Source organism: Candoia aspera, chromosome 1 (assembly GCF_035149785.1).
Source record: "Candoia aspera isolate rCanAsp1 chromosome 1, rCanAsp1.hap2, whole genome shotgun sequence".
Lineage (NCBI taxonomy): Eukaryota > Metazoa > Chordata > Lepidosauria > Squamata > Boidae > Candoia > Candoia aspera.
The window spans coordinates 199,371,194-199,397,067 of record NC_086153.1 but is presented as its reverse complement, the minus strand read 5'-3'; the positions used below and the strand labels follow the sequence as shown (position 1 = coordinate 199,397,067).

The 25,874-nt window shown below is 38.5% G+C and overlaps 1 protein-coding gene across 1 annotated transcript in view; it reads right to left on the bottom strand.

The window, feature by feature from the left end:
* Positions 1-3,699: 3,699 nt before the first annotated feature.
* Positions 3,700-25,874, bottom strand: part of ITGB6 (integrin subunit beta 6) — a 67,620-nt gene continuing 45,445 nt past the window's right edge. The window contains exons 10-15 of the mRNA XM_063318312.1: positions 23,811-24,237; positions 21,454-21,676; positions 13,431-13,531; positions 8,465-8,584; positions 7,338-7,504; positions 3,700-4,464 (exon numbers count right to left, since the gene is read on the bottom strand). Of these exons, the coding sequence (XP_063174382.1) occupies positions 4,366-4,464; positions 7,338-7,504; positions 8,465-8,584; positions 13,431-13,531; positions 21,454-21,676; positions 23,811-24,237 (1,137 nt within the window). The 3' untranslated portion in view covers positions 3,700-4,365. The remainder of the gene's footprint in view (positions 4,465-7,337; positions 7,505-8,464; positions 8,585-13,430; positions 13,532-21,453; positions 21,677-23,810; positions 24,238-25,874) is intronic.

The window sequence follows — 25,874 nt, the reverse complement described above, 5'->3', positions numbered from 1 at the left end:
GTCACATAAAATTGCTTTTCTTTGTGTTCCAGCTTCCATAGGGACCCTAAGCCAAATATCTGACAGCAAAGAAACTTCTAGTTTCCTTTTCCCCAAATTCTGACTCCTCCTTGTCATTAGAGAAGACAGTAGCTATGATTTGAGAATATTTAAGAGTCTATGGCCTCTCAGAATTTGCTGGGTGTCAGCATATAAATTTAATAAATAATTTAAATTAAGAATCCCTTTCATCCACTACAGAACTACAAAAAACAAATCTAAAATTTTTAGATTTTTAAAAGTGTTGAAGACCCTCTTCCAACTTTCCAGAAGTATAAAATAAGTGCGTAATCTGGAGTCACAGGTCCATATGTAGCCTGCCAAAGTGTTGTATATAGTTCCCAGGGTCATTCCAAAAGTTACAGTTAAACTGTAATTTTTAATACAATGGACTGGGAAATTATTAAACGTATAAGAATAATATTTTATTGTATCTAATTGCATGTTAATTACAATTAAATACCCATAATATGTTCAGATTTTTAGAATATGGTCTTTGGCATGCAACTTGGTATTTATTTGAAAGTAGAGCCCTTTGTTAAAAAATGGTTTCATACTTATAAAACATAAAAAGACCCTTGCTGGATCTATGAATATAACACAGGTTTCTTTTTCACATTAACTGGCTCACACAACATACTAACTAGTGAACCACAATGGGTTGACATAAAGTCAAAATTGAACTACATTGTGGCTTAGCAAAACATACAAAATAGCCATAGTTGAACATCAATTGCCTTCAAAAAAAATCCTTGAAGGTAATGGGATGTTTCTGTCATTATGGTCTTATTGGAGCTTCTGGCATACTATTTTATATAATTTGGCATTCCATATAAGAATCATGAATAACATCCATAGATAATTTGCTGTGAGTTGTCTAATCATCCTGTTGAATCATCCAAACAAATAGAAATCTTGAACTTCCAACCCAAGAGTACATTTGTGGGAGATATGATGATTTTCCACCCTCGCTGTTTCTTCAATTCTAGATTTGGGTGTTGGTGGTACCAACTCTTCATATGCATATGCATATGCATATGCAAATGTGCCTGTGTACACCTGTTCAGAGACGTGTTAGAACTGTAGAAATATGGACTCCTGGTGGAGGCATGGCAAACTAACCATGTCTCCATGGACAGTGGAGATGACGAGTGTGGCAAAGACTGAAGAACCAGTGACTAGACTGGTTCTTTGGAACCTTTCCAGACAAGGAGAGAACAGGAGATCACCCACATCTGCTCAGGATAGCTGCTCCTTGTGAGGAAAGTGTAGGATAGTTGTCTCCCATGGGTTTGAGTGCTGGAGATGAAGGGATTAATCATCAAGCTCACAACTGCAGCAGAGCCTTTTAAAGGATGTTCACCAACCTCACTTCTAATCACTTTTGGAATTTGCTTGTCTAACCATTTTAAAGCTATTAGAGATCTTCAGCATGACAAGTTTGAAAAGCCACCTGGTGAGTATATCTTCACTTCTGAACAAAAGAAAAATTATAAGTTTAAAAACCTAAGAATTCAAAATAAACAGCAAAAGCTAAATAAGATTTTGAACCATTTGAAATATTAAGGGAGATCTTTGAAGAATGGGGCCAGAAATTGGTAGCCACAATATCAACAATATTAGTAACAATGTCTACTTCTATGGATAGACTATGTCTAAAGGATGTTGATGAAGGAATGACAGATGAGAAAAAAATCGATCATATCTGGATAATGTCTTTTTATTAAACAAGCCTCTTTTGTAAATCCAATAAAAAGACATTATCCAGGTCATTCTTTGCCTATGCAATGGGACAAAGAAGAATTGGAGATAAAATCCTATGACAATATTTGAATGAATTAAAGATTAAGATTTTCATAAGTAAAAGGAAGGAATATAAAGTTAGTTTATTTGATCAAGGTTAAAATAAGACATTTTAAAATGAAGTTCAGGCAATTCTTTACAGGTTTTTTGTTGATACCAGGATTGAAAAGTTGATGCCTTGTGGATTTGCTTATACTGTAGATAAGGGGTGGGTTATGGGAAGAAGAGATACCTGTTTGTAACCTTATAGGGGGTGAGGAGCTACCAAACTTGTTTATACTTGTTGTGATGAAGATCTTTATATATTTATTTTTCTTTATTTTCACTATTTCCTTTTTCTTTTCTTTTACTTTTTCTTACACTTTTTACTCTCTTTTTACTTTCCTTTCTCTCTCTGAGTTTAGTTTGTATTGGGTTTTATTACTGTACTGTAATTAAAATCTTCAATAAAAATTATATAAGATTACATACATACATACATACATAAAATTAGAAATATGGTGTAAACACCAGGTATATTACATGTTTCACAAAAGTGGGGAATAATTAGCTCATACAGTAGTAAGTTTTTAAACATATGGGTTTATTTTTTATCATATGCACACATAATAGTCCTGTTACAGAAAACAACTTGGGTACTGTATCCCTCTCATAGCATGAGGAAAGGCAGTCTGATATACAACCCTGCTTTCTTCTTCCTCATCATTGTTACTCATCTGCTTTATTTCACAAAATGTCTCTGAGTCAGTAAATTTGAAAGAGAGCTCTGGGCTGCTAAGAAAAGTAACGAAGGTACCAACTCTGGGAAGTTTAGAATGACCCACTGAAGTGGGAGCAAGTAAATAGATTAGATCTTAGGTTACCAGTGGGTTCATCTATGTAGGAACAGTAAGTTGCCCAGAGGAGGATTTGAAAATCACTGTCAAGGTGGCCAAATAGTTGTAGTCGACATTTACCCTTTGTGAACTAAACCATGGTTTAGTAAATTAGCCCTGTGTTACCCAACACATTGAACTATAATTTAATCACACAGGCTGGTTCATATAATATGCAAGGTTAAAATGTAGATTAGTCTTTAGATAGTAGGGTTTGTAAAAATTGAACTCAGTCAAGATATTTGACTGTTTCTTTTACCCTTCGATTTTATATCTGAGAATCTATGTGAAAACAATTAAAGCAATTCAGTTTACACATCAATGTATTAAAAACGCAAAATACTTAACATTCCATTAATAAAAGTGTGCCATTTGCAAACTAGAAAAAAATGCCCAAGGGGCTCCAATGAGTAATAATACATATACTGTACTGATAACGTTTTGGCCTTATTTTAGGTCTGGCCTTATTTTAGGTCCAGCCTTGGGTCAAAACTATCTCAATAAAAATAACAAAGAAGCTTCCAGTGTCTTAAATGCACAGTACATTCATAGTAAAAACTCCCATCACCATTACCAAAAATATTCTTCAGAATACAACACACTCTTTTAAAAATATCTTAGAAAATTTGCATTACTGAGAACCATTTGTGCAGCGTAGCATGTTTAAAGTCCCACTGTATTAAATGTATTTATATACTTGGAAAAAAGCTATCATAGGCCCCGTTAGATACGCTGGAACTTTGAAAGTAAATAGTATGCGTTCTGGCCACCCTGAAGCGGGATGGCTGTTCACAAAAGAGACGTCGTTGGGCTATAGTCGGGCACAATACAAAAAACATGGATGAGGAATCTGGAAGGCGCCAAGGAAAAGGTCTGGTGGCCATGCATATCATACTGAGGATCTTAGTCAGCAACATAGTCCCCCCACCCCCCAGCTCATCTGTAGTCAGCATGGCCAACTTCAGTCCAGCAACTTCTGGAGGGCTACACATTTCATAGGAAATTGTCTCGGCTTACTTCATGGGACTTCTAAACAAAATACCTAATATTGCGCCATGGTTAAGAATACAGCTTTAGTTGCTGGATATTGTATTAATGAGTCATGAATGCTTTTCTCTCCCAAGTTTTCTTTCTTTTAAAAATGAAATCTGTTTCTTTCTCTGGGTGATATTTAAGGTGCAAATGCTATGGGGGCATATCTTAGCCTTGCAGTAAAATGCTGAGCTGGGACTGGCAAGGCTGGCTGAACCATGTTCCTTAGCAGAGATTGAAAAGGTGGTTTGCTCTAACGTCTTGAATCACTGTGAGATCAGAAGGGAACGCTTGAAAGGGGCTCTCTGAAAGGTCACTCAGCCCAATTCCCAAAACTCAGTGCAGCAGAATTGCGCCAGATACTATTTTCATGTCGTCCTCAATTGGTGCATCCCTGAACGCCCAGACGGTTCTTTGTTGTTTAATCTCCAATGCTGCTCAGCTCCATCCATGGTTCCAAAGCATCCCAACTTTTAAAAGCACATATGCTCTCACTGTAAAACTTGCATGCCACCATAGTAGTTTGACAAAGTCCATCCAAAGAAATAGAGAACAAAACAGAGTAAACTTCCTTTATTTATATTTCCAGGACCGTTTTCTTCGTAATTTTGAAATATTAGTATGTATCGGCAGCATTACCAGGTTGCCTCTCCTTTTGTTTGTATGTTATGTTCCTAAAAGTTGTTGTGGAGCCTCTGTAGAGGGGGTTTGTTCCCTGGAAAAGAAGAAAAAGACTGTATGTAGCACAACATGTCACATCTGATTTTGTGGCCTAATTAAACCTAACCTACGGACTTCAATACTTCTGATTTTTGTGGTATGATTCATTTATAATCTGCTGAATAAGTGTAGCTATAAGAAAAACAGTCTTTCACAGTCTTCACAAACACACAGTATTGATTTTAAAATTATTAAAAGCAAACAATAATATGGATACAGCTAGACCTTAACTTTTCAAGCGATCCTGTGAATCAGCCACAATAATTAAACAGCAACATCTAAATCTGAGCCCTGAAAGCTGTTCCCAGTGAAGAGCAAAACCAGTGCTGATCTTCCTTCTCACTCCCACGGTTGCAGCTTGCAGACCACTGCCTGGGAAGCAACGTGCATGGGGTGGGGGGAATCAGCCAGTCAGGCTACCAATAAAAAAGCAAAGAAGAGGAAGATATACTGGTGCAGGCTTTTATGGCCGGCAATCTATTAGGCAGTGTTCAACTTCAGAGTTCAGTGACCATGGTCTAGACAACAGATTTCCTGACGTTTTGCCTGGAATCAGCTCTCACCAACCTGCACTAATTGGAAACCAGCTCAGCTGAAGACCAATCAGAAGTCAGGTCACCTGACTACAAAGACAGGAGCCCAGGCAATCCCTGCTCAGTTGCCTGTGGTCTGCCTGCCTGTGCATAGCAGGCCACCTTGCCTCTGAAGATGCCAGGCACAGTTGTGGGCAAAATGTCAGGAAACCTGTTTCCTAGACCACAGTCACTAAACTGTGAAGCCCAGCACTGCCCCAAAGAACAGGAAACATAGGCTGCAGTTGGAGCAGCTTCCAATGGAGCAGCACATAAAGAGGGGGGAAAATGGTGTTGGGGGCTCTTTAATCTGAGCCCCTTCAGCTTTGCAGCTGGAGGTGTGGGAAATGGCTCATACTGGTAGTATTCTTGTGTGTGGTTGGAGCCTTTGTGGGCAAAGACAACATAAATTTACACTAAAACCAAAATAAACTTTTAAAAATTGTATATCCAAAATAAATAGAATCTACTTCATGCTTGGGTTCCTGTAATGTTACCAACTTTTGCCATGTGTGGGACAGTTTTATCACTCACAATATTGCAAGCCATCTTGCATGGTTGTGAAGCATGAGGCAGACATAACAGAGATGTATTGGGAGTTCAGTTTGGGGGGAATTCAGTTTCCTGGGAATGATTACAGTGCATTCTCACATTTGTCCAGCTGGAGGCAGCTGGTGAAAACATTGATTCACCTGTGACTCCCAGACTTGGAAAAAAGGTGACTGAGCGAGGGAGAAAAGGTGACTGAGTGAGGGAGATCAGGATCAAGGTGTATAAAATCATGCATGGTGTAGAGAAAGTGGACAGGGATGTTTTTCTCCCTTTGTCATAACAATAGGACCAGCAGCCAATGATTACAGTGGATAGGGAAGAGATTTAAACTAGACAAAGGAAGTCTTTGCACAGTACAGAATCAAACTTTCAAACTTAATACCAAAAAACATGGTGATGGCCATTATCTTGGATGACTTTAAAAGAAGATTATATAAATTCTTGGAGGACAGGTCCTATCAATGGCTACTGGCTACTAAGGGCTTTTCTTCATGGCAGCATTAAAATGCTGCTGTTCAGCAAGGGAGCTGGCAAAAGACTCTGCTGGCTTAAAGAAGAGTGAATTGTGCTTCCAACCCCTGGTCACCCCTTGTCAGCCACAAAGCACAGCAGAGGTTCTGCCACACAAAGAACCCAGGGGGAAGAGGGCGGTGGGGCAGGAAACGCTTCCTTTGGTGCCAGCCCCATTGCAACAAAGGAGCCATTCTCCCCTGCTTCTCTTCCCCCTTTCTCTTATCCTGCTCTTTTGGCAAGAGAGGTGGGCAGAGAAAAGAGATCCGTTCCCCCTTCTCACTGAGAGGAGAGGAAGTGGGGTGAAAGTGCCAGCAGCCCCACAATGAATCTCCCCAAGGCTTCCTGGCAGTGTTGAACCCCTCAGACGAAGCTTCAACCAATCTGTGCAGGGGAGGAGGAGGAGGAGGACCCAATCTCCCTGCTGGACAAGCCCCCTCCTAGGGGAAATTGAAATGGCTCTCTCTCTCTGAGGTTTTGGGGAGCAGAGAGACAGGTTGAACAGTTCACTGGTAAACTGGTTAAAAATACACACCTATTCAGAGGGCTGCTTTTTCCCCCTCCCAGGCATTTTTAATAAAAGAACTTTGAATTCCTTAAGATGAAACCTCCCTCAAGTTGAGCTTGACTCTTGGTGGTTACACAGAGACACCCATGCAGTTTTCTTGGCATTGGTTTGGAAGTGGTTTGCCATTTCCTTTTTTCATGATGTTTTCTGAGTTTCCCAGTCTAGCCTATAGGCCTGAGATTACTTGGTAATCTCCCATTCAAGTACTAACTAGGTCAACTCTGCTTAAGGGTTTTTTTTCTTTCTGAGATCCACATGTTCAACAGTAACTTCTTTCTCTTAAATTGTAATCATAAAGCTCAACCATGGCTTAATAAATATGTCACTTACTGTGGAGAATATTCAACATTTTTGGCACTATTATTATTAGATTTTTATCCTTCCTTTCATACATTTTTGGTCAACTCAAGGCAGTGAACATACTGTACTTTATTTAATTTTTATCCCACCTTTATTATTTTTATAAATAACTCAAGATGGTGAGCATACCTAATACACCTTCCTCCTCCTACTGTATTTTCCCCACAGCAACAACCCTGTGAGGTGGGTTGGGTTGAAAGGGAGTCACCCAGCCTTCACCACTACACCAAACTGGCTCTACTATGGTAGCAGTTTCCATCTTGCAGCTGTTTACAATAATGTTCCCCTATTTTTTTTTCTTCATACCATTTGCCATTTGGCCTTTGATCTCTCTGCTTCAAATTTAGCAACTTCTTTACGGTCTTCAAATGAAATAAACAATTTCCACATGCAAAGTAAGACAATCCCAGTGAGGACTGTTGCAATAGAAACACCCAACACAATCATTGTAATATTTGGAGGTTGTGGACAATCTGTAGAAATAAAGGATAAACAGTGAAATTAATATTTTAGTCAAATTAATATTTCTGTACCTTATTTCTGTAAGGTACAGAAATATTAATCTGGAAAAACAGAAAGGAACATGTAGTACTATATAGGCTACTGTTATTTTCACCTATAATTATTAGAATTCTGGAAATATTGGAAGGCAAAATTTGGAAGGCATCAGATTAGAAAAGTTCATTGCTGTGAACTATTCAGTTTTGTACAGGTTTTATTTAAAGATGGCTCAAATACCAATGTGTTCTTTTGTACACACTCAGCGTTGGCATGTATGATAGCTGCCTCATTCATGGAGGGATGAGTTACATGTGAACCACTCACACATATAAAATAAGTGGGTCAGCCTTTGGGAGATCTAGAATAAATGAAAGATTGAATGAGCAATAGTTCAGCATTGGCTACCATGTTCATAATCTTCACTTTTTCCATATTCATGAATGGCCACATGGAAATAATGCTTTAGGAGGCAAGCTGCCTCTTGCACTTCATTTCATTAAAATATTTAGCTTAGAACTTGGGAGCCATAAGCAGAAAAATGCTTGTAGAAAGGAATTTGCTGATCATTCTTGAACTTTATGCACCAAAACCCTCTTAACAGTATGAAATGAAACATTGGGACAGACTTGCAATGGAAAGGGGAGGCTGCCCACTGCACTCTTGCCTGATTGGGGCCAGTTCCTTCTCCCTCAGGCATTCCTCCATGTCAATTCCTCTCATGCTTCCCAGGAGAGTCCCTTAATTTTCTGTAGAAAAACTTTCAGGAAACAAGTAGGTGGGAAAATCCTTTTCTATAAGTGCCATTTTACTGGCATTTCTGATACTCTTAAAGCAGTACTTCCAGACAGCCCTCTTTAGACATGGATGTACGTTAGCAGATATAGATTCATGTACACCAAAAGTCCTTAGCTTACCATGACCAAATGTCTTACCTTTCTGCTTTATGTTGTGAATGATGGCTTTTCCCTGTTCATCAGCTGCCATCAGAAATGTGACAACACATTCATTTTTCCCTTGTAGCATGCAGGGAACCCATTTATCTTCCATAATATCTGAGGATGGGGAAAAACCCATTTTACAGGTCAGAGACAAATGCATCAAGCAGTTATTATGAAGATTAAATGATTTCTAACATCAGGCTATTTTTAACAGGCACTAAGGAACAAAGCTGGAAATACACCAAAGGACTTACAAATAATTGTTCTACTACAGAAAGGGGCTTCCTTGTTTTTTGTTACTCTTTGCACTGAGGTTTCAGATGAGAAGGTCCAGGTGTTGTCAATCTGTGTTGACCACCAACTGCACCCATCAGGTTTGCCAGAATGGGAAATTCACTGAATTAGAAATACTTCTAAGACAGCTGCAATAGCTATCAGGAAAATATAGCAGTCTTGATTAGAGTTAACATGTTCTCTTTGTCTTTTTGCTACTAGTAGAATGTCTAGATGGTGTTTCAATGTGTAGGATAATTCCATATCATAAAGATTCTAATCTTTTTCAAGAGGACTGCCATTTATTGCTGACAGAATGCTGCTATAAAAAAAATAGTATCATCTACACATGCCTAATAACTAAACAGAAAACATGATAGGATACAAGAATGCAGTTCAAGGTAATACAGATAAAAGAACTGTAAGGTATTCCCAGTTCAGCAAACAATGCTTTCACCTAAATTTCCTCAGGCAGAGTCCTTTTGATGTTTATTCAAAAGGCTTAAAAGAGGTGGAATATACATGAGGGAACAGACAATATGAAGAAATAAGAATGGAATCTGAAAATGTAGACCCCTAAGCCAGTAATACCAGAGGCTCCATGTCTTATCAACAAATAGTAATTGTTACCAAAGTTCCTCTGAAATCTATAGCTACCGTAGAAAAAGGATTCTATTGGGAGCCATTCTAAATAAGGTGGTTTGTAAGTTGCACATTATACAATAGCTTATCTGTATTTTTATGACATATAGCATTGTTTCCATTGTCTGTCTGCATTATACGTTTTGTCTGAATAACCTTTATCAACCCTACAGACATTTTCTCAAAGTTTAAAAGCAGCAGGATGTGCTTTTGGAGAAGTGAATAGGAAATATATGCTTGCCCAATATTCTTTTTCTTGAAAATAGTATTTCTCTAGGGAAAAGTGACTTCTTCTAACCCATTCTAAAAGCCCTCCCCCCCGCCCGGCTTTCTAGAGAGGTAGCTATGTTAGTCTTGTGAAACAAAAAGCCCACAGATGTTTTCTAACATCAGAAGGAAAACGAGAGCCAGTTTGGTCTAGTGGTTAACGTTTTGGGCTAGAAACCAGGAGTCTGTGAGTTCTAGTCCAGCCTTAGGCATGAAAGCCAGCTGGGTGACCTTGGGCCAGTCACTCTCCCTCACCCCAACTCCGTGCAATGTAGACTAGCCTCCTCATGGTGCACCCTGGGCAACGTGACTTGGTCATGGCTAAATAGTCTACACATCTGGCTGCTGGACCTCACAAGGATTTCCCAGCAAGAAAAAGCAGCATGAACACTGAACTGCTATGCCATATGATTTAAAAAAAAAGGGGGAAACCATTTTTAAAAAAGGATACTTTTCAAAAAAACCACGAGACTTTCCGTCATTGCTTTAGCAACGTCATACTATCTTGTATCTGTTTATTTTTTTTAATTTATTTTCTATCCTGCCTTTATTATTTTTATAAATAACTCAAGGTGGCAAACATACCTCATACTCCTTCCTCCTCCTCTTTTCTCCACAACAACAACCCTGTGAGGTGAGCTGGGCTGAGAGAGAGGGACTGGCCCAAGGTCACCCAGCCGGCTTTCCTGCCTCAGGTGGGACTGGAACTCTCGGTCTCCTGGTTTCTAGCCTGTTGCCTTAACCACTAGACCAAACTGGTTCTCTTTCTACTAGTTCTTTTTGTTTATAAATTAGGCTGATCCAATTAAATTGTTTTGTATAATATCCTTTAAAAGGTATATAAGAAGAAATGCAGGTCATGTAAACACAAGTACAGGGTTATTTTACACCGAGCAGTTTTCCTTTCCCCAAATATTCTCAGGCATTAAAAATAGTATTTTTTGTCACATCCAACATACTTACACATCTACATACCAGCACATTCACTTATACATAATGGTTTAAACAGAATGTACAGATTTCTCAGTTGTTTCCATTTGTGAAATTATATTTTCCTATGGTTTTAGCAATTTGTGGCAATCAGTTTCAAGGTGCAGGTAGTCTAATAGCTGATTTGGGTGTTTCACAGTATTATATCCATTGGACTTAAAAGTGAGCTCATGTCTGTAGAGTGTTGATAGCAACTTTGATTGCCTTGCTTGAGCTCAACTAGTACAGCTACCTCTAGTATTCATTCTGGTTACAGATGACCTTATGCAGCAGATTAAAAGTTCTCCTTTTTTCTCACGATTTAGATAATTTAGAGAACTAAATTTCTTGATCAGCAGCTTAAGGTCATATTTCTCAGTGGGAATCTCTACTGACATCATTGATACTAGTACACTGGTAAATTTAGCTTGCATAATTTGAAATGGCCCCTAAATTGTGAGAGATTAATTCTCAAGAGAGTAGACAAACATCTAATTTGGAGGTCACATATTATAAAACACATCTTTGAATATCCAACTATTTCAGGTGCCATGCAACATTATTTTTAAGGCTATCACTGGATAACTTAAGCGAAACCAGTGCTGAACAGAATACTGGAATCTTTTTTCACACAATAAAACACTTCAGGATATTAAAGCAGATCAGTGTGTTTGGATTAAAATTTACCAAACGGCTGACTGCTATGGCTACTGGTACCAGAGTAGATTGCATTTTTTAAAAAAAGCATCTGTCATGTAGATTGAACCAGAAGATATTTCAATCTGTGTGGTCAGAGATATAGCGTGCCTTACCTGTTCCTATACAAGGCCTCAATGTCCAGCTCCCCAAAGAGGGAGACAGACTTTATCTATCTATCTATCTATCTATCTATCTATCTATCTATCTATCTATCTATCTATATCTATCTATCTATCTATCTATCTATCTATCTATCTATCTATCTATCTATCTATCTATGTCATGAGTAAGGATGGCGAGCAGGGGGCTCCCATCCAGACTGTCAAGCGCATGCGTAGCACTGATGAATTGTTCAGCCATTCAAAGAGACACAGATCGGGACCGCCTTAACCCTTGGGGGTTATATGTCTGGGTTTTTCCCACGCTTCTTCAGTTTGTTAGGATTCCTGTTAAGTACTAGCAATAAATATTAGAGACCAGTTCATTGTCTCAGTGTGTTTCCTGGTTGTTAGGACTAACTATCTATCTATCTATCTATCTATCTATCTATCTATCAAACTTATATTACCACCCATCTCCTCCAAGAAAGGGGGACTCTGGGCAGTTTACAATAAAACCAGAATTAAAATAATAAAATATAAATTACAATAAATAAACTAATAAATAAGAATAAGATAAATACCAAACCAATACCAAATACCACATGGCTGGACTGGATCTTTTATTTTCACCCAAGAATGGTAGCAAGTGGAAGCAGCTGACAGTCTCAGACTCTTAAGGCTGATACCCATACTTATATCTTCCCTGAATTCAGAATCTATGCCCTCTCTTCCCACATTTTTCCCTGTGTAACAACAAGCTGACTTTTCTTTTCCCATGCTCACTAGTAAATGTCCATTTCCGGTTTACATCCTCTGCATTCCTGCCTGGAACGTCTTGCTACAAATATAACACTGATACCAAAGATAACATCTAAGACCTCCTCTTGGTGCCTCCTATTAAATAATCCAAGTGGGGTAGCTAGCCCTGAGAGGTTGACTTGGTATTCTGTTTTTTGGGCATCAGATGCAGATTCCTTTATTCCTCTAAGTTCTTAAAATCTTTTAAAAAGACAAGTACTGCTTCGTAAAATCTTTCAACTGCTGTTGTCCTGTATTCTGATTTCATTCTGTGGATCTTTTAATTTGTATTACTTATTTTCTTATTCTTACATTTAGCAGTCTTCACTTTTATTTTGTGGGTAAGTTTCAGCTATTTGGATGGTTTAAAAATATACTTCAATAAACAAACCCACAAAAGAACAAATAATGAAAATTTGCTGTGTTCCCTTTTTCTTTCTCACTAATACCCAGCTGAGCTCTGGTTGGTCTGAGACACTGAGAGGAAATATTTAGTGTTTGAAATGTGAAAATAAAATCCTGAAGATTTGCAGGTCAAGAGGGAGTGAGACTGAAACAAGACAAGTAAGAGTAGATGTAAAAGCTTCTTTAACATCTTCCATGATGAACTGAGTTTTCTGTGTACTTCTGCCTTTAATAGTAGTCCAGCTTCACAGCCAAGGGTGTTTATGGCACAGAGATAGGACAGAAACAGGACCAGACTGATCATTGGGAAGAGTGAGGCAACTACTTCATGCAGCTGTGTTCTGGAAGACTGTGGCTGATTCTTATTACCTTTTCAGCTATTCAGCTGAACTTGGTATGCAGTCCATCCTGGAATACCTGTTCCTACCCTGTTGCCTGAGGTGTGGAGGACACTATCTTACCCTATCAACACAGTTAATTAAAAAAAAAACTCAACTGTCAGGCCTGTCAGCTTCTGTACACAGACTGAAGAGAAGATGGCATTATGGCCATCACATCCTTGCTTTCATTGTGACAAATTGCAGTTAAATCACAAAAGAACATCAGCAAACAAACAAGCAAATGCAAAATTGAAGCCCTGAACCTGAGTAGCTTTAGCTTAATTCTAAAAAAAAAAGTGCCAAGAGGGACAATTAAAAACATGATTCTACACACACACACACACAGACCATGCAAGCAGCCAGGCCTAGTAAACCTATTGCCACAACTAATAATGGCCAAGCAATGCATTTTTAAAAAGTACAGACCTTTCTCATGACTGATCACCGCATCGACCAATTTACATGTTTCAGTGCAGTCTTCCTGATGCAGCTGACCAGCAGAAGCCAGATAACATTCCACACAGCTCCTGAGAAAGATGGTGCAATGGTTTATCAATCTCTATGGCATGAAGAATCAAAAGAGAATACACATGCAGTCATCATTTTTTAAGTACCTTACAAAAGATCTGTGGTAATCAATATGTAATTCTCAGTAATTTCGAATGTAGCGCACAGAAAAGGAAAGAAGGAAAAAATCTGGTGGTAAGAATACCCCCTGCCCCTTTTCTCTCTTTGGATTCTCACCAGATAGAAAACTAAACAGGCAGTACAATTCAGTTAAAACACACATCTTAATTTCTATTATCTATTTTGTGATAGATGATTCCTTATAGATAAAGGCTGCAGCTGTCATTGGGCCAGCAGAAACGTATGCCAGTATGAATTGTGCTGCCCCCATTGCTGATCCCTATTTTGCCACTGGAAAGAGGCTGGTGAACGCTTACACATTTATTGTGGGGCAAGTTAAGGAAAGCTGATGGATTCCCACAGCTTCATTTCCCCTCCCACCATACATTACCTGCTTCTGGGAAACATAGCCACCATTCACTTTCCTTAATGCAGGGTGGGGAGGGTTGTACAAGTCCAACTGCCTGACTAGTAGAGGACAGATGCTAAGGGAAGCATGGGCTGAAGCAGGAGGAAGCTCTCTTGATGCTCCTCACAACCCTATCTGTGTACCTATAACCTTCCAGTTGGGCTATTTCTGAATACAGCTATCATGTTCACAAATAGCAGCTAACAGATAAAAAGCATCGAGGGAAGAGCAGGGTAAAATAGGAAAGAGTGATCCAGTAATCCATCCTTTACTAGTGCTGCCATGGAACTGCAATGCTGGCAAGAAGAGACCAAGAAATCCACTCCAATCCTTGTTGCCAGTGGCATCTGGAGATAGCTGGTTGACAGCCATAGAGAACATACCAATAGGATTGGCCCATGCATAATAACAACATCACCGCAGTGCCTAGTGTTCCCGAAGCCCGAAAGGAGTAGGCAAATAGTGTCCCTATTTTGGGTCATCTTTTTCAGGCTGCAAAACCTGCTAGTTCAATCAGTCAATCAATCAATCTATCAATCTCAGAACCTCTGATCAAGAGACAAAGCTCTAACAACAGAAAATTGGCTTCCTTCAAGTGACCTTTTGTTGTTGTTTTGCCTTTAGTCTCTTACAGAACACTGTCAAATTCTAGAGGATACCTAGGATTCAACAGAATGCAGTCTGAGAAGGCCCTGACATAAGTAACCATGATTCACTGCCTAAATAGCCACAGGAATGCAGCTGCAGGATCCTGCCTCTGGGAGCACTGACAGTTGTAGCACTTCTAGACAAATCTTCAGAAAAAATACAATGAATAAAAACAGTCAAAAATACCACCACACAAAACCCCTTGTTGTCAAAAGCAGGGGAAAACATAAAATGATTATTCTAGAGCTTTTGGGAACAGGTGGCATATAAATAAAGTAAATTCATATATACACTCCTCTAAGAACATGCAGCTGACAGAACTGAGCTCTCTTTCCCTGTTTAAATCAATATTTTGTAAAGCAAGGATTAGTGTTTTTAGAAAGGAGAACTAAATCCATGTTTAATAAATGATCTAGCACTCTTTAAAAATCATGCTAAACTCATCTTTAAAAACAGGTCTTGTACTCTTCCTGTAGAACCTATAAACCTGTATTTATAAGATCTGGCAGGTATTATGGAAAGATCAGACATTATGCAGGAAGATGCCCTTTGGAAGCCACAGATCTGATCTCTCTTGCAGCTGCAGTGAGTAGACCAGTTCTTCAGAACCTCTCCAGATAAGGAGAGGACAGGAAATCGCTCACATGTGCTCTGGACAAGGAGACCACAGGACAGTGATCTTCCGCAGGTTTGAGCACTGGGAGATGAAGGGATCAGCCTTCTCGCTCACAACCGCGGCAGAGTCTTTTAAAGGACACTAAGTTCTCAGGCCTCACTTTCTAATCACTTTAGAAAATTGCCTATTAACGATCTTAAAGCTATTAGAAACCTTTAGAACAAGTTGGAAAAGTTGCCGGGTGAGTTTAGCTTCAACTCTGAACAAAAGAAAAATTAATTACAAGCTTAAGAACTTAAAGAATTTGAAATAAACAGCAAAAAGGTAAATAAGATTTTGATCTAAGAAAGTTACAAATGGATTAAGGGTCAGTTAAATTTGGAATATTGACTTTTACTATAAGATTTTGGATTTATAACCATAAAAATAAATAGCTTCTCATGGGAACCAGAATTATTTTGGCTATCTTGGCTCATAACAAAGATAAGTGATTTTATGATTTTAGAAACTGGACACTAGAGGGGACTAAAGATTCTAAGCAGAAGGGAAAAAAAAATACAAGCTTACTTTTGGTGTTGGCTAACTGGGATTTACAAAATGACACAAAACGTCATAACATTGGAAATATTATAGGAGATCTTGGATGAATGGAGCCAGAAATTAGTAGCTACAATATCAACAGTGTCAGTAATGATGTCTGATTCTATGGATAGATTATGTCCAAAAGATATCAAGGAGGGAATAACAGATGTGAAGCAAATTTTGTCTGACAAGACAAAGAAAGTACTGAAAGTGGAAATGACAGACCAAGGGAATGATTTGGAAAAGGTCACTTTATTGGATATACAAAAGAAACTGGCTGAAGTTTTAAAAATCAAAGGGGAAATACAAATGACAAACCAAAAGAATGACCTGGAAAATGTTTTCTTATTGGATCTACAAAAGAGGCTTTTTAAACCCTTGAAGAAGTTTGTGTGATGGGATAAAAAATAATTGAAGAGAAATCTAATCTTATGACAATATTTGAATGAACTAAAGATTAAGACTGTTAGAAGTAAAAGGAAGGAATATAACTGTGGTTTATTTGATCAAGGTTAAAATAAGACCTTTTTTTTCCTGCAAAGTTCTGGCAACCCTTTACAGACTTTTTACTGACACCAGGACTGAAAAGTTGATGCTTATGGATTTGCTTATAGATGCTGCCTCTTATCTATTTACCAACAGATAAGAGGTGGCATATGAGATGAAGAGATATCTATTGGTAACCTTATAGGGGGTGAAGAGTTACTAAATGTGTCTCTATTTGTTATAATGAAGGTTGGAAGTCACTTCTTTATATATTTTTCTTTTTCTTCATCATATTCTTTTTCTTTTTTCTTGCACTTTTTATTCTCTCTTACTATTCTTTTTCTCTTTAAGTTTATTAGTTTTTACTATTGAAATCAAAATCCTTACTAAAAAAATTATATGCAAAAGCCAAGTCACAGCTGTGTCAAGAAGTTACTGGTCAAGGAAGCATGCCAGATTGTATTCAGATTCAGGAGAAGAGGAAAAACACTATTTTAAGCATGGAACAGCTTAGGATGATTTAACCTTCTTCAGTAGGAGTAGGGAATGAGAAGAAGGCAATCTCATGAGAACATGGCAGAAAAAAAGCAGTGATCGTGGCATGTTTGTGCTATGGTGCAGAGTAAACGAGGAAGCTTGATATCTTAGGAGTTAAAATTAATACATTCATTTTTAAAAATGGATTTATACACTACATGATTTTCAAATATGTAAGTCAGCTGAATTATTTGAGCAGCATTTGAAATCCCTGAATTGATCCAACACCCAAGTTTAGTTTAGTTAATGAGCTAACTGGGGTTGGAGCCAGGCCTGAGCTTCCTGGTTGGGAAAAAAAATTAAGAACATAAAGTGGGACAAAGTTATTCTCCCACAGCCAACCACAAAAATGACTAACAGTAATGTCAGCTGGAGGTCAAAGGAGCCAGCGCAATCCTATCAGCAGCCTCACCAGCAAATGTGCATCACAAACAGGGCTCACTGTAACATGCCTGGAAAACATCCTGATTTCTGGCATTACCATGATTTTGCAAATCAAGCCACCACACTGCAGCAGCACTGGCTGATTTTGAGCAATTAGGTTAAGAGGTAAAATGAGTAATTTATATTTGCCTGCGTTTTTTATTTAACAACTGCATTTATTTATAAACAGCTGCCAGCCAACTTCCTCTCAGCTTGAATGGAAATAAATATCTGTAATTATATCAGGAAATTTTCCCAATGCTTCAGGATGTTTGGGGGGAAAAACAGTTTAGATATACAGGGAGAAGGTAAAGTTCAGACAGGTTTAAGAGGGCCAGGTTTTTTATTATTTCGATTTTGGCAAACTGCAAATACACACTTTCCTAGGAATGTACACAGTGATCAAGAAAGCTAATGATGAATCAAGGGGGCCCTAAGTTCAGCTCCTCACACTTCATTGAAGAAAAAGATCAAAGAAATCTGCAATAACATCATACATGTATCTAGCAATCAAATTGCTAACATAGAGAAAATGAAATTACCAACCCCTTTCCTGGATCACAACAACAGTAGAATGAGGCTTTTAAAGAGCTTCTGAAGAAAGCAGATACTGTAGGCCTGCTTAAAGGAGCAGGGTAAAACACCCTATAGCATTGTTTCTCAACCTTGGCTGGCTGGGGAGTTCTGGGAGTTGAAATCCACACATCTTAAAGTGGCCAGGGTTGAGAAACACTGCCCTACACTGATGTGGTCAATATAAGACAGCTTTCCTCTGGTGACGAGGGACAATACAGCAACAGAACGAGCCTTTCTGAAGGCTGCTTTGGGCAACAGACAGCGGTAGATTGGCCCAAACCCTATTCATGTCACTGCTGCTAGTCTTTCAGAGCAATGGCTTCATTGGGTCTAAGATCTGGAGTTCTTGTGCAGTCATTTGTCACCCCAACTGCTCTATACGCATCACTCTGAAGGGTCCTCAGAATTAAGTGGCTGGGCACCTGCCTATTGCCGGAAAAAGAGCAGGTGGGGAGGATCTCATGGATGAAGTCAGCAGGAGCGGGTGGATCCTCTTCTGATCTCAAGCAGCAGGTCTTCTTGGGTAGGACTTGCTCTTTTTGGAAAGTCTGCAAAGGGAGAGGGAGCCAATTCCAGTATGAGAAAGAAGTGAAACATCCTCTTCCTGAATTGGGAAATAGCAGATGGCAGGATATTCTCCCTTAGAAATCATACTCCAGCTGTATTTTTTAGTCTGAGAATCATACTTTTGACTTACTCAGCATGTCAAAAGCTGAAGCTCAAAATGTGGGTAGACAGGATAAAGATAGAAGTTAACTTTAATATGATTTTAATTAATTGTATTTACATTAATTTTTTAAAAAATAAAGCGATTGATTGATGATGATGTACCATCAAGTATGTGTTGACTCTTAGCTATCACCTAGATAGATTTTCTCCAGAATGATCCGTCCCAGCCTGGCCCTTCAGTTCTTCCAACAGTGCATCCATTGCCTCTGTAATTAAGTCCATCCATCTTGCTGCTGGTCATCCTCTTTTTTTCTTTCCTTCAACCTTTCCAAGCATTATAGACTTCTCAAGAGAGCTAGGTCTTCACATGATGTGTCCAAAATACAATAATTTGAGACTGGTCGTTTGTGTTTCAAGTGAAAACTATGGATTGATTGGTTCTATGGTTGATTTTTTTTTTTTTTGGTTATCCATAGTATTCTTAGGGGTCTTTTTCTGGTGTTCTCAGGAGTCTTTTCCAACACCAAAGTTCAAAAGCATCAATAGTTTTTCTATCCTTTCTATCCTATCAAAGTCCAACTTTCACTTCAATAGAACGTCACAGGAAAACCATTGCCTACATAGTTCTGGTCTTGGTGGTATAGACACACCATAATACATCTAAACATCTTTTTCCAAGGCCTTCATTACTACCCTACCAAGTGCTAGTCTGTAGTATATTTCTTGATTGCTGGTTCATTTACTGTTGATAGTCACTTCTAAAAGGCAGAAGCTATCCACCATTTCAGTAACTTCATTCTTAATTCTAAGGCTGGTTGTTGTACCTGTTGTCATTAGTTTGGTCTTTATATTTAACTTTAGTCCCTTTTTTTTTTTACTGTGCTCCTTCATTACTAGAGTTTGCAGTTCATTTACATTTTCAGCTATCAGAGCAGTGTAGTCAGCATAGTGGAAGTTACTGCTGCTGCTTCCTCCAATTTTAAAAACATGTTCATTTTCTTCCAATCCAGCATCTCTCAATATATATTCTGCATATAGGTTGAATAAATAGAGAGAGAGGAGGGAGACATCTTTGTCTCCCTCCTTTGCTAATCGGTTTCATCATGTGCCATCTGTCCTGTGGCTTCCTGTCCTGTGTATAAATTTCACATGAGGACAATGAGATGTTCTGGGATTTCCATTTTCCTAAGCAAATTCAAAGGTCTTTGTGTAACCAGTGAAGTACATATTGTCTTCTCTTTTGGGATCCTTTGGCTTTCTCAGTTACCCAGCAATGTATCTTGTTCCTTGGACTCTTCTAAACCTAGCTTGAATATCTGGCATCTCCCTTTCCATTTCCTAACCATTATTTTGCTAGCATGTAAAATTAAGGATACTGTACAATAGTTTGCACACTATCTTATGTATCCTTTCCTTGGTACTGACATGTAGACTGATCTCTTCTACTCTGTTGTCCATTGTGTCATTCTCTAAATTTGCTGACAGTTTGGTTAGAAACTTTACAGATTCTTCTTCTTTGTGTGTTATATTTCTTTAGGTATTCCATCAGTTCCTGTAGCCTTCTGACTTGGTAATGATCTAACTCTAGATCTAACTTCTAGTACTAGAGATTCTTTTAAGTGGGGAATATCTTCTAAGTAATTATGACTTCTCTACTGTACAGAATTTCACTATTTTCCTTCCATCTTTGTTTGATCTTCTTTGAATCAATTACTATCTAGCTACTGACATCCTTAGGCTTACCACTTGGAGGTGGAACCTCCTTCTGAGTTTGGAAATCTTTTGGAAGACTTCCTTTGTTTTTCCATGTCTCTTTCCATCCCCAGTGTCTTTATAGATGTTATAATACAGCTTCTTCTCTCTGCTAACAGCTCCCTGAAATTCTTTAAATTCCTTCCTGTGATCCTTTCTTGGCTTTGGCTTATCTTCTCCTCTTGGCAATTTCCACTGTTTGTTTTGCTACCCAGTTTCCTTTCTTCTGTCTGTCATACCCAGAGTTGTGTCCTCGGGCAGTCATTCATCTTTTTTCAAGCCAGCTAGATATCTAAGCCAAGTAACAGTTCCCAAATTCAGAAAAGCCCTAACTCTGGCAAGATTTAATGCCCTTCCAACAGCATTCCTCAAGGGGAAATTATAAGGCATTCCATTTGAAGAAGGACTTTGCCCCTGTGGTGAAGGAGTTCATGAAACACTCACCCACATTCTTTGATATTGCTCCCATTACAAAGATACTTGGTTGCAGTTAATAACATCCCATCTAATCAGATTTCCAGGCCTCCTAGATCAATTTTATTTACAGTTGCTACCATTTAATCAATGTGATTTGATTTCTCTTAATGTGTCTAAGTTTGGTTTTACCATTTGTGGAATGTCATTTCCCCGTCTTGTCATGTTAAAAATTACAGTTTGGAAGGGTTCTGGTAGTTACAACCAAGGCTTTGGAGGGTATATATGGGCCTGGGGAGGTAGGTTGTACACTGCTGTAGTGCTTTATGCCACTTCTCATTCTCTGACACAGTACTTCATGCATTCTTGGACATTTACACTACTGACAAACAACCTCATTGGAATTCCTCAGATTTCAGTAGGAACTCAGGGTCAAACTACCCTAACTGAGGAAAGAAATGGTCATCTTTAACATAAACCTCAGCATGAAATGATTGCAAATAAACAAAAATATATTAAATATACAGATAATACCAACAGAATGTAGCATACTGAGAGGAATACAAAATGTGTTAGAATTTAATGGAATAGGAAATACACAATTGCCAACAGAAACAGTGAAGAAAATTCAGTCCACCTGAAAACCTATTGTACACTCAGACATGTGACAGAAATAGACTTTTCTAACCATACTCAAAGATACAGCTTACCATTTAGAGCTGCAAGGATCATCATAGGTAGAGTATTTTTCACAGATGTTGCCTGAAACCCCAGGATTTGTGCACACACATTTTCCACACACGCATTTGCCTTTCCCACTGCAGATGATGCCATCATTAGACATACAACTCTCAGTGTCCGTGGTGCAGTTGCAGAATTCGCCTGTCCAGCCACTGTGGCAAATGCACTGACTGCAGTCACAGTCACCATTACCTAAGAAAAACCATGTAAGTTAGTAGGTGGTGATGATTTCAATCCTATTCCATTCCAGGTTTCCAATGTTGAGAATAACTCAACCAACCCTATTTCAAATGCTTCCATCATTATGTTTCCTTCCTAATCCTTGCAAGTCACCAGCAATCATCTGTAGAGGGTTTTCAAATTATTTATTCAAGACATTACTGTATCTGTATAATCTGTATAATCTGTACAATCCTGGGGGTAGTTAGTGCCCCAAAGAGGCTCCATGATTTTATGAATTTACAAATTTAAATTAAGAACCGTTAATACTGCCATCTTGGATTTTATATTTTATACTTATATTTATATCTGTATTTGTATTTAAGAAATACTGTTTTTAGTGTATTTTAAATTGTATTTATTTTCAGTTCTATTGTAAATCTCCCAGAGTCACTTTGTGCAAGATGGGTGGTGATGAAATTTGAAATATAAATAAATATAATTGGAAAATAAACTTTCCAACTAGGTACCACATTAAAGTTCTTTTATTAGGACCAAGCAAAATTGCAAAGTAGGGAGCCAACTCTTGAGTTTCAAATCCTACTTTGTTAGTAGAAAGCAGGACAGACACCTCATCTGAGATATATATCACTCCTAAGATGGTGAGTCACAAAATGAAAATATAAAGGAACTGTTTATTCAAAAGAGAGAACTCACTGTGCCTCACTAAAATAGCCTTTCACAATCTTTTGCCTTCCAAACATGTTTGGCTGTTCTAGCAGTACTAACAGGAGGGAAGGAATTATATTTCAACCCATCTACCAACATCAGGTACACCTGTCTTTGGTTCTAGCTAAGATCTTTTCCACAGCTCCACAGACTAACCCCTATGACTGCTTATTTAGAATAATGACATTCAGCACTGCAGCCTTCAGAGAACTTCAGATCTTCCAAAATAAATCTGCAGAAATGCTTCTGCTTCTTGTGGAACAGCTCTACTAGTTAAGTAACTCTACCAGCAAAGTGCTATTTGCTGATCCTCCAAAACACAATAGAGTAGTGTGTGCATGGGTGATGTGAGAAAAGAGGACATTAAGGTTCAATCCTTAACCCCCAATTCAGCCAACATATCCAAAGGTTTATAGCAAATTCTTCAGCAGTATACAAATTCATTTAATATTCTCTTCCCAATGACTTTTGTACCACTCCTGCATTTCTAGCCCTTCCCATGGAAAAGATTTGAATACAATGGATGTTCTATCACTGTAACAATGGCATATTCTCATCAATTCCACTGAAATGTGATTTTTTATTATTATTATTATTATTATTATTATTATTATTATTATTATTATTATGTTACAATGTGAGATCCTATATCTGTTTACCCAGAAAGAAATTCCATTAGATTCTATACAGTTTATTTGCAGGTAGGTGAAGAGAGCCTAAATTTAGAAAAGCTTCCTTAGGAATATAAATGGAATAATACCGATTTATGAGGAAACCATGCTTCATGATTTCCAAAAGAAAAAAACATTGACATATTGTGGATTAGAAGGTTTAGATCTTTGAATGTTACCCCTTATACACAATAAAACAAGAAATGCTGATCCACCTGGAAATGTTTAAAAGCAAGATGAAGAATTGTACTGTATTTCTTGGGGTTTTTAAAATTATAATTCCACATAAATTCACTGAGGAATTTCATAGTGGTCCTTCCACACATACACACATTAACACCATTATTCAATGGATCGCTATTTAGTGGACTTCAGATATAAGAGTCCAAGTTTCCATCTGTACATCATCCCAAAATGACAGAAAAGTCTGTTGTATATGGAGCAGTCCAGATGAGGTACTTAAATTTATGTTAAATTACACTTACATCAAATTAGGTCATTAAATCAAAATAATTTCCATGACGTTATTACACAAATTATGTAAGTTGGTGTGAATGATATACTTTCTGATTTAACAGACATTTCAGAATCATGAACTCCTGTCCCCTGAAAGAATCTATTAAATCAAGGCTGTCCTCTGTGTGTCCATGTACATTTATACACCATACACACAATTACATAATATATGCACACCCTCACTATTTTCAATACCTTACTGCATCTTTATTATGTGGTTAGAAAGAAAGTACATATTAGGGCAGACTTACCTCCACAGACCAGCCCTTTAAATCTCCCACAAGAGAAATCATCACATTCACAGTATGGCCCATAAATATTTCCATATGCTGAAAGGTGGCAAATACATTGTCCACAATAGCAGTCACCTCTTCCGCTGCACAAGATCTGTTCTGGAAATCTTTTACAGGGCTCTGTACTCAGTGCATCTTTTTCGCTACATTTACAGTCTGGACCCACATAGCTGGGGTTACAGATGCATACCCCACACTCGAAAGAGCCGTTCCCGGAGTTGCACTTGGAGCTATTCACCTCTGCTTCCTTCTGACACTGACAGCTGCATTCGGGCTGGATCTCGATTTCCAATGCTTCATTTAGACCAGTGGGTTTGATTAGGACTTTCCTTCTCCTTTTACCACAAGCTGAAGGGCTTAACGTTAAAGTCACATTGAAAGTGACCTACAGAATGGACAGGAAAAACCACCCATGTGAATGACACCCTTCATCACTTTAGCATACAATATACAAAGTAAATATTCAAGCATAAACTAACATGGGAATATTAGCTGCATCATTTTGTGAAATGTAGGGTTTAGTAATAGGTGGATATGTTTGACATATTAATTGTATAGCATAAAATCCCAGAGCTGGGAAGTTGAAGTGGAAGAAGGCAACCCTTTCCATATTGCTGCCAAGAAGACAACATAGATGTGTCTCCAGGAGTTAAAATCAATTCAGGGACCTCTTTATCATCATTGGAATCTTTCTGGATAAAGTATGAAGTATAAGTGCTTTGAATATGTGATCATAAACTATAGGTTTCCCTGGAATCATCTGACACAGGAGACTTGTATCAGAAGCGTATGATGAAGTGCAGCTCATGAAAACGTATGCCTTTTAATAAAATTTGTTAGTCATAACAAATAGTGCTACCAGAGTCCTTCTGATTTTAGGTGACCATATGTAGGCAACACTGAATTCCTGCTTTGTCTCAATGAGGCAAGTGAAGCAGTCTATAAAGCAAAACTGGAAGCAAAGAAGCCTCCCTGCCCCATTTCTAAGCAGTGGGGAATTTCCACTTTGCTCAAGAAAAGTGGATTTTGCATGTGCAGAGAAGCCACATTTCTTGAAGAGATGAATCTGGTCAAGGTAGAATGGTCCCACCACAAGGCTTTGGGTGGTACACTGCATCCATCAGCCCCACCAAGTGAAGCAAAACATTGAGGCAGTGATTACCTGCATACTCCACCCCCTAAATCCTACAGTGCAGGAGGAGACTTAAAACTCAATATGGGTAAACAGAGGCACTTGCTACCTACCCCACTGAAACCAACATTTGAAAGGTTTGCTGCATCTTTGGGACACAAATCCCCTCCTTTATCTAAACCTTCCTAACACTACTGCCTGAAGCTGAGTTGTACTTCTGTGGCAGTAAACACAGAGCAAGATTCAGTTCTTGCAATTGCCAATGCCTTTCAGTCCTATAAATTAGTTAATGAGAAGAGGAAACAGAAGGAAAATAGGGAGCAGGCTGAGCAAAAGTCCCATCCTCTTACCCATGCTGTTCAACTGTTCCCTGTTGAGAAAGCAGCATGGTGAGAGGTTTTCATCAAGTTAATTTGGAAGAGATGCTTTAAACCCATGGTTTCTGCCTGTTGGGTGAGGGCTGGCAGAATTGATGTGCTGCTGGCCCCCTCGATTAAACAATACTGTGTATTGAGACCCAAGAACCATGCCTTCTCTGTTGCAGCACCTGCCCTCTGAAATGAGGTCCACCAATGACTTGTGAGGCTCCCACTCTGACGGTGTTTCAGAAGGGCTTGAAAATCTGGCTGTTCTCCTCCCAGGCCTTGGGGTGGGGTGGGTGTGGCCCCCTTGTTAAATGTGTTTCAGTGTATATAGGGTATTATTCAGAAAGATGCTACCCTGTTTGTTTATACTGTGTTGTGTATTTTCTGTATTATTGTTTGTTTTAAATTGTGAGCTGCTCAGAGTCATCCTGGAGTCAAGCGATGCCTAAATCTAATCAATCAGGAAACCAGGCTAGGAACCACGCTGAGCTGGTAACTCAACTCTAGTTCTTTATTGTTCTCACC